General features: G+C 29.7%; 2 protein-coding genes across 2 annotated transcripts in view; one reads left to right on the top strand and one right to left on the bottom strand.

Annotated features, from left to right (window-relative positions):
- LOC118196595 (tyrosine-protein kinase transmembrane receptor Ror-like) overlaps nucleotides 1-5,037 on the top strand; it is a 421,786-nt gene extending 416,749 nt beyond the window's left edge. Inside the window, exon 8 of the mRNA XM_035368066.2 lies at nucleotides 1,065-5,037. Within this exon, the coding sequence (XP_035223957.1) occupies nucleotides 1,065-2,512 (1,448 nt within the window). The 3' untranslated portion in view covers nucleotides 2,513-5,037. The remainder of the gene's footprint in view (nucleotides 1-1,064) is intronic.
- A 1,355-nt stretch (nucleotides 5,038-6,392) lies between these two features.
- LOC118196596 (PP2C-like domain-containing protein CG9801) overlaps nucleotides 6,393-15,940 on the bottom strand; it is a 74,026-nt gene continuing 64,478 nt past the window's right edge. Inside the window, exons 5-6 of the mRNA XM_035368067.2 lie at nucleotides 13,823-14,024; nucleotides 6,393-8,792 (exon numbers count right to left, since the gene is read on the bottom strand). Of these exons, the coding sequence (XP_035223958.1) occupies nucleotides 7,831-8,792; nucleotides 13,823-14,024 (1,164 nt within the window). The 3' untranslated portion in view covers nucleotides 6,393-7,830. The remainder of the gene's footprint in view (nucleotides 8,793-13,822; nucleotides 14,025-15,940) is intronic.

Raw genomic sequence — 15,940 nt, 5'->3', positions numbered from 1 at the left:
AATTGGCAGATTTAGTGAGAATGATATCGAAAATTCTGAATCAAATCAATTCTGAGGACAACATCTCTGATGAAAATCATGAAAATACTAATTTTACTCTGAAAATGTTATAGGAAGGACTTATATTAGCAAAAATCTTGAATAATTTTTCTTGACTGAAGATCTTTATGCTGAAAATTTAAAAGGGAGCTGGAAAATTACAATGAGATGTACTACAAATATAAAAGTTGCAGTAATCAGACTGAAATAACATATTATTTAAGAGAGCAGAAGATGCAAAAAATCCTAGCTAAGAAATGGATTCAGAAAGAGTTTTTTTTTTTTTTTTTTTTTAATTTAAAGAAAAAGAAATCCTTGTACACCACAAGGTTTGTTTGACCTGAAAAATGCTTTTGCCTCATTGTGCAGAGAGTTATGAAGAAATATAATTAAATGAGAAAAGAAATATATATTATATATGTACTTATGTTTTTATAATTTTAATAAAATTGTCAAATTTTAAAAAGTAAGGCTTTCAGAATGCATCCCTTCATATAGTATTGATTGTTAGGTTTATGTAGCATGGTTTCAAACAGTACAGTGTTTCTAGGAACCTGTCTACTCCATGTTATTGGAAGGATACCTGTATGTGATTTAATATAGTTCTTCAGAATATATTATATCTTTTCCTCAATTTTAGTTTTAGTTTATTGGAAACTGGTGAAAGAGAATTTAAAGTAAAACTATTTGAATTAAGTACTGTATTTGGAATTTGATTGTACAATTTCTACTGTGAATATTCCATCTAATTTGTAGTTATACTTGAATGCATGTTTTATATGATTAATAATTTCCTGCAGTTTCACGTGGTATCTCTATTTTAAATATATATATTAAAACGTTTTGTGATGTGCAAATAATCTTTTATACTTTCTATAATTATATATTAGGTTTTAGTGTTTCTTAAAAAATAAGAAGTTATAACTATTAAAATATGCTTTATATGCTTTTCAAAACTCAGCATTTATCTTTGTGTAATTATATGAATATGTACAGATATGCTAATTTGTGCTTTTCTGTTTCAGTTGACTATTTGTGGTTATATATTTTGGTTCCTACAATTGCCTTGGTTGCAATTTTGGGGTTGTTGCTGGGATTATGGTGTGTCCGTAGACGTACCAAACCTTCTCCTAAACCTGTAGCGAAAAATTCCAAAATGCCTGTGCGTCCAATTAGTCAACAAGGTCCACATCAGCAAATGGAAATGAAAACTTTAATTCCACGTCCAAATCTACGTGTGCCCGAAGTTCCTAGGAATTCTATAAGATTTCTGCAGGAACTCGGTGAAGGAGCTTTTGGTAAAGTCTATTGTGGAGAATTATTGAGTCTACATGGAAATGGTAGTGTCACTGCTGTGGCAATCAAAACTTTAAAAGAAAATGCTACATTAAAAACACAGCATGATTTTCAGAGGGAAGCAGAACTAATGTCTGATCTGCATCATCCTAATATAGTTTGTCTCTTAGGTGTATGTTTGAGAGAAGAACCTATGTGCATGCTCTTTGAATATATGTCACAAGGAGATTTGCATGAATATTTAATTTTACACTCTCCAAGATCAGATGTTTCTGCCAGCAGTGAAGATGGCACTCTTCAAATTTTGGAGCTTCCCGATTTCTTATATATCGCAAAACAAATAGCTGCAGGAATGGAATATCTCTCTGGTCATCACTATGTACACAGAGACTTAGCTGCTAGAAACTGCTTAGTTGGAGATAATTTGACAGTCAAAATTTCAGATTTTGGATTGTCTCGTGATATCTATTCTTCTGATTACTATAGAGTTCAGTCAAAATCACTTTTGCCAGTGAGATGGATGCCACCTGAATCCATACTGTATGGCAAATTTACTACCGAGAGTGATGTTTGGTCATTTGGTGTGGTTTTATGGGAAACATTTAGTTATGGCTTGCAACCTTATTATGGGTATAATAACCAAGAAGTCATAGATATGATTCGTTCCCGTCAATTATTGTTACGCCCGGAAGATTGCCCCGCTCATATATATGCCATGATGATTGAATGTTGGCATGAAATACCATCTCAGCGGCCAACATTTAAGGAACTTCATACTCTCCTCAGCAGTTGGCATTCAAAAACAATGAGTGTTACCCATTCTGGTAGTACTACCCAGAATGTCAGTCAGCATAGTAGCACAGGTCCTAGCAATAATACTGGATCTACGAACATGACCAATGCTAGCACTGCCACAGCACCTCTTGTAACTACAGGAATACATGTTCCTGTTTTCCCTCAAGCTATTTTTTCTAATGCTGGATCAAATTTGTTGCAACAGAAACTTGGAAATAACCATCATATGGTGCTTGGTCCTCATATTTTATCTAATCCATTTCCCAATGACCAACTGAATGTCATGTCTTTGCCAAGGCCTACAACCCCTAATGTTAGGCAACTGCCACCTCAAGTGATACCACCGTATCACATGTCTGATGGAAAAGTTTCTAAAGTATGATTTCTAGAAAAATTTTCAAAGGAGAAAACTTTTGAGATAATGCATCTGCATATTCCCAGTAGATTGGTTCCACCCGAGAACGGAGCAGAAAACATTGAAGTCAAAGATTTTGCAAGTTTCCAGGAACTTTTCTGTGTAGTGTTTCCGAATATAACCAGTCTGTTGATTGAAAGCAACAGAATAATGGAAACTACCTCGCGTACTAGTCCAGTAATGATCTGCTTCAATTGTACACAGTATGTGAATTGAGAGGATAATTTTTTTTTACCTCCCACTGAGAGCTTTATTTTAACAAAGTTTTAACACAGAGCTTGTACTGTTTTAGTCCACAGTTCTCAAAACATAGTTAATATGTAAAAAAAAAAAAAACTTTTAAGAGGGGAAAAAAACTTTTTTGAGCAGCAAGCCATTTCAGGCTTGTGAAAATAATTTATTTAGATGTCTTTTTTTAAAATGATGTATTAATATGTAAAGACTTTTCACAGAATTGCAGCTTTCCAAAATTGGATATGAAAATGGATTTTGCCTTGTTTAAGCAGTACCAGTGTAAGTTCCAAATAGTTGGTGTTCACATTTTTTAAAGATATAAAATATGCCAGAAACCATATAGTTTAGAATAAAATAGTGCCCATTTCATAGTGATTGAAGAAGTTAAATGAATGTATTTGTAAATGTGTAAATATGTGATACTAATACAGAATATTGGTAAAATTAGTCTCAAGTTTTATGAAGAGTAAATATCGATTTCATACCATGTCATGAAAAGACTCATCAACATCTTTAGTCCATGTAATGAATTAGAAAATACTTTAATTGTTAAGACATTATCCATATATTTTTATATAAGAAGGTTTTGTAAAAAAAAGGGGGGGGGGAACTAGTATTTTTTTGTAGCTTTTAGGATGAGTCAGAAAATATTAGTTTTTAGAATGGGAAAATATATTGAATAAGGCAAGTCCATTTTCATTTTCAAAATGTATGTGGAGTGACTAAAACTTACCCTGTAAAAAAGTCTAACTTTTTAATGCAATGTACAGAAATGTTTTATATGTATAAATTTTTACTTTTATAGTATTTATTTATTCCTTTCCATTTTGCACACTTTTCTTAAAATGCTGATGGTGTTATATATAAGTTTTCTTCAAAAATTATAACTTAACCTTAAAAATATGCATTTTCACCAGTTATGAATTATTTTTTGTAGCTGCATATCTGATTTCATAATTTTTACTGCTCAAAACTTATTTGATGAATTTGATATCGCATACCAAATTCATGCTGTGTTTGGTTGTGTGTGCTTTGTTTCTTTTGGTGATATGGAAACATCAAAATTGTGAAATGTTAATGTCAAATGTTAAGATGAATGAAATCATTACGACTTTATATTTAATCGTTAGTGAAATTTTTAAGATAAAGCAATAACACTCGGACATCCCTGCATTTTTTCACTTTGAATATCATCATACCATTTTTTAATGTTTGTTTTCATTTAACTTGTATAAAGATCTTGAGATTCTCATTTACTAGCATTTAATTTTTGCATTCTCTGTTATTTACAGAATCATTTATCCATCAGCATTTCATATTTATTGTACAGTTACATGATTTAATTTTTCTTATTGCATAGTTTCATAATTTTATACATAGTCGTTGTGTTTCCTAAATGTTTTTGATAAATTTATCAGAGCTTCAAATGTGACTTTGGCTTGTGAAGTGTTGTTTGTCAGAATATGCCAGTTGAATAAAATTTTGTATATAATTGAAATTTTTAAGAAGCTTGTCATGTTAGTCGCTTTCTGAAATTCACTTGCACAGTATGGAGATTCAATTTTTATTTCTTTGACACATTTTGATATTTGATGAGTGTGCTTTACTTTTCTTTAATTCACATTATTTAAAATTATGATGAAATTTATTATATGTAAATATTTTAAAAGTTTTGTAGCAGCAGCAAATGCTTTTTCTAATTTACATAAGTTGACTTTTAGCTATAATTTTATTAATTTCATATGCCACTAAAATACTCAATTTGAAGTAGTTTTAAAATTTGGAAATACATTTTTTTTTTTTTTTTTATTTTAACCTTAGGAATTAAGAGTTAAATAACTGGACTTTGTATAAGTAAAATTCATTCATTCCATGGCTACCTCGTTTAAAATTCCGAAGCAATATTTTTTAAAATACAGTATTCTTTAGAAATAATAATAATAATAATAATAAAACTTCCAAAATTAAAGCACTGAAAAATAACTTACTTTTAATACCTTTAAAAACTAGTTTCACTTTTATTCAAAAGATAAATGTTGATAAAATTGGTTAAATTTTTGGAATATGAATTAGGATTAAGGACACATTTTCTGTTAATGCTATTTTAAGGTATAAAAATGTTTGCTGCCATAAATTTCAGTGCCATATTTTAAGTGTCTGGCTAGTCAGTGTTTACTGTACCAAAGATTTCTCTGTTATGATCCAGTATGTCTGTATTTTATTCATGAGAATAAAATTTTCACACACTTTTGTGAATATTTCATGTTTAGTTAATTGAACTTATAGATCCTAAGTTTAATAATGACACTCACAAACCTCTCCACATGTATTCCATGCCCTTCATTATATTTAAGTACACATATATAACTCAGTATATATGTTATAGTGTTTTTATAAAAGAAACCTTGAAGTACTGACATTTCTGGCTACGTGAAACGCTTTATATTAAAATTTATTTCTAAATATGGAATTAGTATATTCAAAGTCTTTGCAGCAAAATCTAATAATGAAGTACTGATTTATTATTTGATACTTTTGCTCAAAAAATTTTTCTAGAAGAAAATCTAATTACTAAGATTACTTTTTATAACTGAAGTTCTAGTATGAATGACTGTCATCGTATAGTAAATAATGCATGTCCGCTCTTCTCATGTAAGAACCAATTTTTAAGATCCCTTTTTTATCAGATGAAATTTTTCATATCAGTTTTAATCAAGTCAGTCTAGCATAGCTATGTAATTGTTTTCCTATGCCATCTGTTGTTTTAAAGTAAACGTTAAATGATAAGTATATTTTGTTTATTTAAGAGTAGTTTGATATTTTGGATGAATATATAATTTTATATCTTTATTGTATTTTCTGCTTACTAAATAACTAATTCGCCCTGCTTTCTAATCAATTTAAATATATATACTTTATACACATTTTAAAATTTTAAATCATTTTTAGCTTGTAAATTATGAGGGAAACATGAATTTTAAAGAAATTCTAGGATTGTGATTTTTGAAGTATTTAAGATTTCCAATATTGAATATCTTTAGTTAAATTTGTTTGATCACAGCCAAACTCGACTTATTTTAGATAAGATAACTGTTTACACAATTTAATCTTTTATGCATATGTAAACGTTTGGTGACAAGTATGTATGATTAATTAAAATTTTACTCATATATTAAAAAATTATAGTAATTAAAAATATTTTTAACTAGGCATTTAAACAAAAACAGAAAGATAAAACAAATGCACATAAATTTATGATTGAATTTCTGTTTAAAAAGAAATATCAGTAAAAAGTAAAATTTTAGGTCTTTTAAAGACTGTAAAATATTAGGCAATGAATTTATTAATTTTTAAATTACCATTATAACAACAGTTTTAATATCAAAACTGTGGGATGATAAATAAAGATATTTTTAGTGTATATTTCTTGAAAGGTTTACTCAATAATATAAAAATGACAATTGATGTACGTGTATAAATGTTCAAAATCTCGATAACTCATTATCTTAAAAAAAAAAAAAAATTATGAAGCAGTCTATTAAATAACATCTAATAAATTCTCAAAGGTAAAAAAAGTATACAAATGTCCATTATTTCAAAATACAACAATGAGTAAGTTTTTTTCACTTGTATGTATATTATTTAATATGCATACATATGAATATTTATTGTATATTCATTTACTATTTGCACTTACATCATTTTAAATGTGTTCTGTTTGTTCTTTATACCAAAAAAGTTCACAATATGCAACAGCATACTGCTTATTGGTAAGTATGCATGCACTTACTACGTCAACATAAAAATAAAACACATTCAACTTAAATATTTACACAGAGAAAATCTTTACTGCAATTTTTATTTCATGGGCTTACATGAAACAAAAATATTTAAGGTCAGCTTATATTTCATACATTAAAAATTATCTATCGCTAAAGATTCAGGTTCAGTATCTTGCAGCAGATTCAAGTTTAAGTAACATTCTGCATTTAATCATTACAATACTATTAACCTCTCCATGTTAGTTGTAATTAGTTACTCTAATAAAATTTAATGCAGATGAGAGAGCTAAATAAGCATAAGTGAAAAGTAATATCTTGGGTTTAGAATACATTTCACTACAACATATTCATAGTCTATTTATTAAGTTTTTGAAACCTGATGTAAATTTTATTAGCAAGAAATTCATTAGCATTGAATTGGGTGCCATATAGATCATCTGTATTCTTAAATTCAATTCCTTCATACATTTTTTACTTTCATTGACACATTTTGAATTTTCAGTTTATTAAGCAAAATGTAGTTAAATATATTTTTAGAGTAACTGCTACAATAAATTACATATCAAAGATACTATTTTTTTTACTAACTTTTTAACATACAGCATTTCATTCATATGCATAAAAATGCTGGATTTTTCTATGTAGTAGGATAATAATAAATATATTTATTTATTATTGAAAAATTTAGCTAAGTTAATGAAAGTTCTAGTTTTTTCCTTTATAATCTATTAATAAATTATGATAAAAATAACACTCTCATGAAATATGCAGAAGTCTAAAAAAGTTGAAAATGATAAAAACTAATAAGTTACATAGAAAAAATAAAAACTATAAAAGAGAATGCCACTGAAATTTTATCGTACAGTTTTACATAGTATCATGCAATCAATAAGGAATGATAACTATAATAAATATATTTTAGCTAATACAGATTGTATGAAGTAGAATAATATATATGGTTAGCATTTACATAAAAAAGATACAACAGGAATGGTTTTATCTTTTGAAAGCTACCCAAATGTATCCATGTGGAATCCCTGCTCCACAAATAAGCACGAATATCTCTAAATGTTCTGAAAGTATTCTATAGAGATAAAAAAAAATATGGTTAAGTTCAAATTGTCCACAGATCACATGACTAAATACCATTCAAAATATTAATCATCACATATGGATGTATATTGTCCATACTGAGATCACTGTATATGGAACGAAACAAAAAGAGATAGGGCGGCAGTGAAAAGAAATATTTAAATCTAGTCTACTTGTTTAAATACTGGATTCAAAATGTTGAGCATGATCCTCAGTTTTCATACCTCTAGAAACTTTTGCATTAATATTATTATTGTTGTTATTAGCCACATTCGATTGATGATGGTGGTGGTGGTGGTGACGGCTGTGATGGTGATGATGTCCAGAAGACTTGGATTTGTTGCTTGATGCAACAGGTGATTTTGAGTGTGATTTACTGGAATCCCTGTTTCTTCTTACTGGTGAATGAGGTTTATAGTTTCCAATACGGCAAGCAACAACAGAAGCATGATCTAATTTTCCGGGTACAGTACACAACTTGTCTCCTACCTTTCTTCGACGAGATCTCTGTTCTTGCTGAGAATCAGGCTCACCATTCTGATATAATTCAGGATCTTCTAGAATTTTACGTTTTGCAACAGTTAACTTCATTGCAAAATCGATCAAAATATCACACAACTTCTGAGCTGAATCACAAGCTTTGTCATTGTCATTTTGTCCATTGTTCAAAAGATCTTCCATTCTTAATAGTGTAAGCTGATGCCTCTGATGAGCCTCAACAACCGGAAGTGAAGGCTCTGGAGCTCCAACACTGGAACGCTTATTGACTGTATCTGCAGAACTGTTGCTCTGCCTCCTTAGCATTGATTCCAGTTTGCTATTCTGTCTTTTCACAGTAACTTCCTGACTGTTGCTGTTTTGTCTTTTAACACTTCCATTGCTGTGCTTGGACGAATCCGGTTTTCCGACATCAGAAGCTTTGCGATGAACTTTTTCTGGCCTTTTGGGAATTGCAAATTTCCCAACAACAGGATCAAAATTATCAGAAATTCCATCACTGCATAAAAAGAGGTAATCACCCTGTTCCACTATGGTCATCGAAACAGTCAGATTATTTAGCTCGGGATTAACTCCATCTACTGGTCCTAAAGCACCCAATGCATCACGCATGTCTCTCATGGAATTAATATCATGGGAACCTAAGATTATAATTAAAAATTATTAACTAAATATACATTTAATAGTGTCATAATTTGAATATACTAAAACATAAAATCTCACAATTAGCAGCAATTTATAAAGAAATGATAAGGCTGCCATTTGATTTTAATCAACAACTCTCAATGATGCTTTAAAATATAAAAGTGCAAGAGCTGATTTAACTCTCAGAGTGGCGCAGATTTTAGGACCTACTTATAAACAGCACTTTTTTAAGCACTACTTATAAACTACACTTTTGTATTTAAATAGCACTTTTTTTTTTAAACTCAAAGGAGCACTAGCCCAGAAGGACTGTTAGTCTCGAAATAGCATTTTGCGTCAAATTACTGTAAACGGCTGTATCACTTTTCAGATTGCTGCCTCCCCAAATATTATTGCCCTATGTTATATTTAAAGAAACTAAATAATGAAGAATCTGCATAAATGTGTATATGGTTCTCGTATTTTTAAAAACAACGATACCTAGAGCCATCAAATTTTGAATAACATAATCCTCCACCAGAATGTGGGAATATGGAAGCCCGAATCTTGAAATATTCCTTTTATTATCTATTTCATATTTTTAAACTTTAATGAATTTTTTATTAAGAAACTCAACGATTTCAAAGCCAGCAGTGGCAATATACTGTACGGAATAAAATATTTTTATCTCCAGTGTGCAAAACTATCTATTGGAAATTGTAAAGATATGCTGTTTTAAATATTTTCAGTTTAATGTATGTCTGTGTAAATGAAAAAAATTCCCCTTTGGGCTTATATAAAATCTTAAAGCTATCAGATTTTATTTATTTATTTATTTTGGTCCCCTGGAAAAGTCAACTAATTTCTGATCAATAGTGATAATTACTTGTTTTTTAATTTTAAATTTTTTTCCCAAAGTTTGAAATTTTGTTTTTCATGATTTAAATTCAAGTCCCCTTAAAACGTTTTTTTCATGATTTACTTTCAAATTACTTTAAAACACAATTTTCGGAATTAAACTTCCTACATATGGGTTCCCTCTTTTTTGATACATTCTACTAAATTTATATTAGGAGATACTATAATCAATATTTCTTTAGTAAATAAATTATTATCTTTCTTTGCAGCTATTGCACAAGTATTAAAAAAAACTTGTTTTCGAACTCAGTGAATTTTAGATCATTCAATATATACATATATATAATTGCTGAGCTATTATATTGTTGCATTATTTGAATATTAGATATGTATTATTGAAAATAATTTTTCATTTCTTTCTTTAATAATTATGGGAATGTGGTTCCTACTAAAAGATAACTATTATCTAATTTCCTGCACAGCTCCAAAATTTCCAAACAAATTAAGCTGACAAATATTTAATCTTAAAAATAGAGCCAAACACAATTGACCATAATTCCAAGTACTACAGCATATTTACTTTATGGTTGGTTCATTTGCCATGCATGTTCTATGAATGAAATCAAATTTTTACCGTCACACTTTCAGAATTGCATTAAAAGTTAAGTTCCTCTTACAAGACATAACAAGATAAAAATTCTGTCTTCTGTTAAGCTGTTTGGAAAGCAGATTTTGCAATATGTAAAAAGGCTCAAGCTGAGCTAAATTAAGTGCTATATTTTAGATACATTCAACAAAGACATTTTACATGGCTAAAGATGCAAATTAAAATAAATCTTTTTCAAGAAGCATTTGTTGTACACATTAAAATGAAGAATTTCTTAATACTTGAATCTATAGTGACAAAATTATGAAGATGTATAATTAGCAACATTTTATAAGAAATATCAAATTAAAAATCAGAACACTTCAAAGAGTGTTACAAATAAATAATCAGTCATGACTATATAACAATGCTTTGTTCATATTAAAATCACTGATGATGATATCATATGCTCAATGCAATACAGATTTGTATTACTTAGAAATTCTCGGATAAAAAAAAGTTAGCATGCAAATATATGAGTGTTTATTTCATAAATTAAATACTGAATTAAATTGTTTTAAAGTTATTACTTTACTTGATGAAGAATGGATGAAATTATTTTATGGATAACACACATATATCCGAAACATTTATATACAAGTCAGTAACTGAAGACCTAAGAAACTGTTCCACTTTAATATCAAAATGTTTTGATCACTGAAATGCATACTGCTGTCCTCTTCTTTAAACAATACATTTAAGTGAATAATGCAAATACAAAAGCTCTTCTGGATTCTGTTGAAATATGACTGAAATTTTGGCCTTATATGTTTCCTGTGTCTCTGTTAACATTTTTGATACCTATTGGTCTTGCACATATTTTCTTAAAATTTATTCTACGTTAGCAAATAAAATGCTTACAGTCTCAGCAAGGCATATAATAATCACTCATCTATTGGGTTTTAATGAAAGTTTCCTATCAGTGCAAACAGTTCGTGTTGGTGTGTTTAATCATAATTTGTCAAACGATTTTTGGCATTTGAAAGAACGAGACTTGTTTTAAAACACTGTGTTGTGAAATTTCTAAACAAGTATCATTATCATTTAGTATAAAGTGTCTGAAATGGAACTATCACACTACTAGATTACAAGCATCATTTACTTCTAGTTGTGTTGCAAAAAGTAAGCTACATAAGCTACAAAATGTCACCAAATCATGTGTACAGCTTTAGGTACTAATATTGTATCATATGATGCTGTGAAGGTTTGGTACCAAAAGTTTAAAAACAAGGACTATGACATTCAAGAAGAACAGCGCTCTGACCGGGCAACTGATGTTGATCAGGCCCACCTGCAAGAATTTGGGAAGAAGATCTGTATGCAATTATCCGAGAGCTTGCTAAGGAGATAGACATTAGTGCCATGTCCATTAGTTGCACTATGCATATGAATTGACATACAAGTTCAGTCGCTGGGTGCTACATGATCCGACTCAAGCAGATAGACAGAGATGTTTAGGCCTGCACTAATCTGCTCAAATATCAACGCAAGGACAAAATTCTGGACCAGGTCGTCACTTGTGATGAAAAGTGGATTTACTTCAACAACATAGCCGAAAAGGGGGTTGGTCTTTGCCCTTTGGGCTCATCAGCAGCATTGCAAAGTGCAATTTGACTAACAAAAAGATCATGTTTTGTATCTGGTGGAATTGCCGTGGTATTATCTATAAAAAGTATCCGGAAAAAGGTAAATGAACAGTAATGACATAAATGAACCGAGTTCTGGCACAAAAATGTAATTTTCCATCAAGATATTGCAAGAACACGTGTCTGAATTTACCGGCTGTACTCTGTACGGACTCAAATGGGATTTTTTGCCACACCCACCATATCGTCCTGACATAGCTGCTTCGGATTTCTCCCTTTTTTCACACCTACAGCTACATCTTGCTGGTGCTGTCTCCCATTCTGCACAGGACGTCCGAAATGATTTTGATCTGTTTTTGGACTTAGAGCCACCAAGTTTCTGAACCTGAGGCTTTGAAAATCTTCAAAAACTTTGGCAGAAAATCATGGATTCAGGTAGTGATTACTACCTGCACTAAAGGCACTGCTTTATGTTTTTTTTTTTTTTTTTTTCGAATGTTATTAAGAACATTTTTGGCAGAAAACTTTTATTACAACCAGATATTTGGCATCATGATTTTCATCACTTTGGCAACCATTTTCTTTGGAATCAATGTAGCTGGATGAATGCAATGTTTACAGTGCAGGGAGTTCTTTCATGGCAAAATTCTGCTACCAATTTGGCACCTGTGACATACAAGCTGCAGCACTACCTCCTAATGTCTCACACACATAAATCCTTATGAATGTCCCTCATAAAAAATGTGCTTTAAACATAAATACTTTATTACTGCTCGATCTTTAGTCTGACCACTTTTGATTTTATTATTTTTTAAATAAAAAAAGTTATGAATAAAAATTTGTCTTTAAAAGTTACATAAAATTATATACCACTGTATTAATTTAGAAGTCAAACAGCAAAAATCAGCATTACATTTGCAATTTTTCACAAGACTAGTTTCGATGGTTTTACCGAACCTTCTTATCTCATTCATTTCCTCTTTGGCAGCTCAGGATGATGGTTCGGTAAAACCATCAAAACTAGGCCTGTGAAAAATTGCAAATATAATGCTGGTTTTTGTTGTTTGACTTTTAAATTAATATTTGCTTGGTGTGTTATTTTTCCTAAATTATATGCCATTGTGTTTAAAATTCCAACTAAATCTGCCTACTTTTTACCTCCCCTCCTATTAGCATTTTGATTATGCCTTGTAATTTTAAATTCTATAAAAGCAATTAAAATTGATGAAAGTGTGTTCTTTTGAATATGTAATGATACTTTTCTACGATTTGACATTTTTTACTTTCAGACCTTATACTCCTACCAGTAAGTTAGTATATTGTATACCATTACAATACATCCTTTCTTTTTTCTTTTAAAATTTATTGGAGCAGGTAAAGATTTGAGTATCATGGAATTTTTTCATTGTGATCATTTTTCATCCACGATTTAATAAAATTCATTTAACTTTGAGTATACGAGTGTTTAACTCTTTAATTTTACTGCTTCAAAACTAGCATAATGATATGCAAATACAAAAGAATGACTATTTTACCTACTACTTTACAGACAAACTAACTTCCCAGTGGCAGAAATACTTAACAGACTGATATCAGGATCAATAAAATAATTAATTGCTATTTTTTGGAATTTGTGTATATTTATTTATTATTTGCTGCAGAAAAAAATGCAACTTAAGCATACAAAATCACTTTATTGTTGATTTAAAATTTATGTATCACTCGCAGACTCACGAAGTATCTTTTACTTTAAAATACACCTTTTTATTTGTCCAGTTGATTTCAGACATCAAACATTTTATTTTGGGGTGCAAATAAGAAGCATTAAACCAAACTATATAATAAAGATGAGAAATATGTTATAAACTGCACTGGCAGAAGTATCATAAAAATCTTGTCTCATATTTAATAGGGTACAGCAGGCAAGTCTAGCTTATTAACTGTAAAGTATATTTACCTTGAGTTATTTCTCTAACTCCATGTTTTTGACTGTAAACATATGCTAAGCTGTCACCAACATTGCATGTACAAACAATAAATTTGTCAGAATTCCTTAACTGGCAGACAACAGCTGCACAAAGTGTTGTTAAGTTACCTTCTTCTTGCAGGATTAAATTGTGAGCAGCGTGAAATGAACGGAGAAGACAGACGAATATATCCTGAAAGTTAATATAATTTTAGAGAATGAAAATATAAAAATTTGTTACATTAAAATATGCCATTACTTAAAACAAGAAGTCTAATCAATCACAGTATTATCATTGATATCACGGTATGTTATCGTTAATAGTCATAGCTTTGGAAGAGACATCAAATTTGTATATTAAAACAGTCTAGAATGACAGTGAGAGAAATCTTGTAATTAACTAAAAAGTACTAGTTATCGTTATTAAAACTTCATAAACATTTTTAGTAACAATGCTTGTATAGATTTTTAGGGATCTTTTGAAATTCTAAATGCTTGATTGGTTAAATTTTGTTAACACTGTCAATCTTAAATTGTAATGTGCAACTTTTAAATTTCACTAATGCCTTATGTGATGAGTGCTTTAATTAGTAAATATCCGATAAATTAATAAAATATAGTAAAACAGCAGCAGCCAACTGTACTATTGGTTATATTTTTTAATTGGGTAAACCCCTTCCCTCAGGACTGATATAGGCCATAAAATTTTTTTGAATGGCAAAACTAGGATAAAAGGATTTAGCTGAATAGGAAAACACACTATTCAACTAAATTAAGATTCAACTCTGTAGGAAACTTCATACTATTCAACTTTATAGGTAAACATGCTCTATATGCTCCCTATATATATATATATATATATATATATATATAAAAGGCGGGAACAGAAAATATTGTGAAATACAAGCCTTTCTTATATTATTATTACATAAAGGACAATAACTATTATTTATTCCTCACATTCTAGTTTCTTCATTAACAGATTTATTCCAATTATTACTTATATCACAATTTATCAATAATTGGAAAACAAACTTTAAGTTATGACTCTGATGCCAATAAGAAGATATGTTTTTTGTGGAAAAGGCAGGTCGGCCTATAAAATGACATTATATGGAATGTATATTATTGAACATACCTAATAATTTACTTAATCCAATAATAATAAATGATTATCAATAAATAATTATAAAGCAAAAAGTGTTTAAAAATGACTACCACAGACGACCACAAATACTGAATTAAAAAAAATGGAAAACTTCCACATTACAATTGCTCTTAAAAATAAAATTTTAGTCATAATTTGAATAAAAATTAGGATAAAAGGATTTAGCTGAATAGGAAAACACACTATTTAACTAAATTAAGATTCAACTCTATAGGATACTTCATGCTATTCAACTCTATAGGAAAACATGCTCTATATGCTCCTCTTTAAAAAAAAAAAAAAAAAAAAAAGAGCGAGAACAGAAAATCTTACAGATTATATTTATGAATAAAATATTCTTACATTGTATAAGCTTAAAGATAATTGTATATACTTAATTGTAATCCTTATGTATATGCTTCATATATTCTGGATTGCCACTCATCCTTTCTATACAACACTTATTTCCTATTATAGTAGAAATATAGTTCGTATTTGAAGAGGAATTTGAACTAAAAATCCATATCCATAAGACTTGTTGTTATTGTCTTCTCCATATCACATGGAACAATGGTTGCCAGAGCTTACTTTGAAGAGGGGTTGGATTTCTATTTTCCACCTCCAATTTTGAGAGGGAGATCCGGGTGTCTCTCACCCTTCTGCTCTTCCACCAATCCACATGAGAGGATTTTCGGCTCGCCGCATATTTAGAGTGCTGCCATGCTACACTGACACTATACATTTACAAACATCCATGTCTTCTCCAGGATTCAAACCTGAGCCCTTTGGTACCGTAGTAGGCTTCCTTAACCAACTATACCATCTGGACGACTATATAAGACTTTACTTTTATATAATAGTATAAGAGCATAAATCAATACTAATAAATAACTACACAACATAGAAATGAAAACAGAAGAATGAACAAATTTTTCAAGAAGTTTCACTCTTGAATGTAATAT

Source organism: Stegodyphus dumicola, chromosome 12 (genome assembly GCF_044657685.1).
Source record: "Stegodyphus dumicola isolate Sdum_Otavi_A_Nest chromosome 12, ASM4465768v1".
Classification (NCBI taxonomy): domain Eukaryota; kingdom Metazoa; phylum Arthropoda; class Arachnida; order Araneae; family Eresidae; genus Stegodyphus; species Stegodyphus dumicola.
The sequence above is the reverse complement of the archived record's forward strand: the minus strand, read 5'-3'. Positions and strand labels throughout refer to the sequence as shown.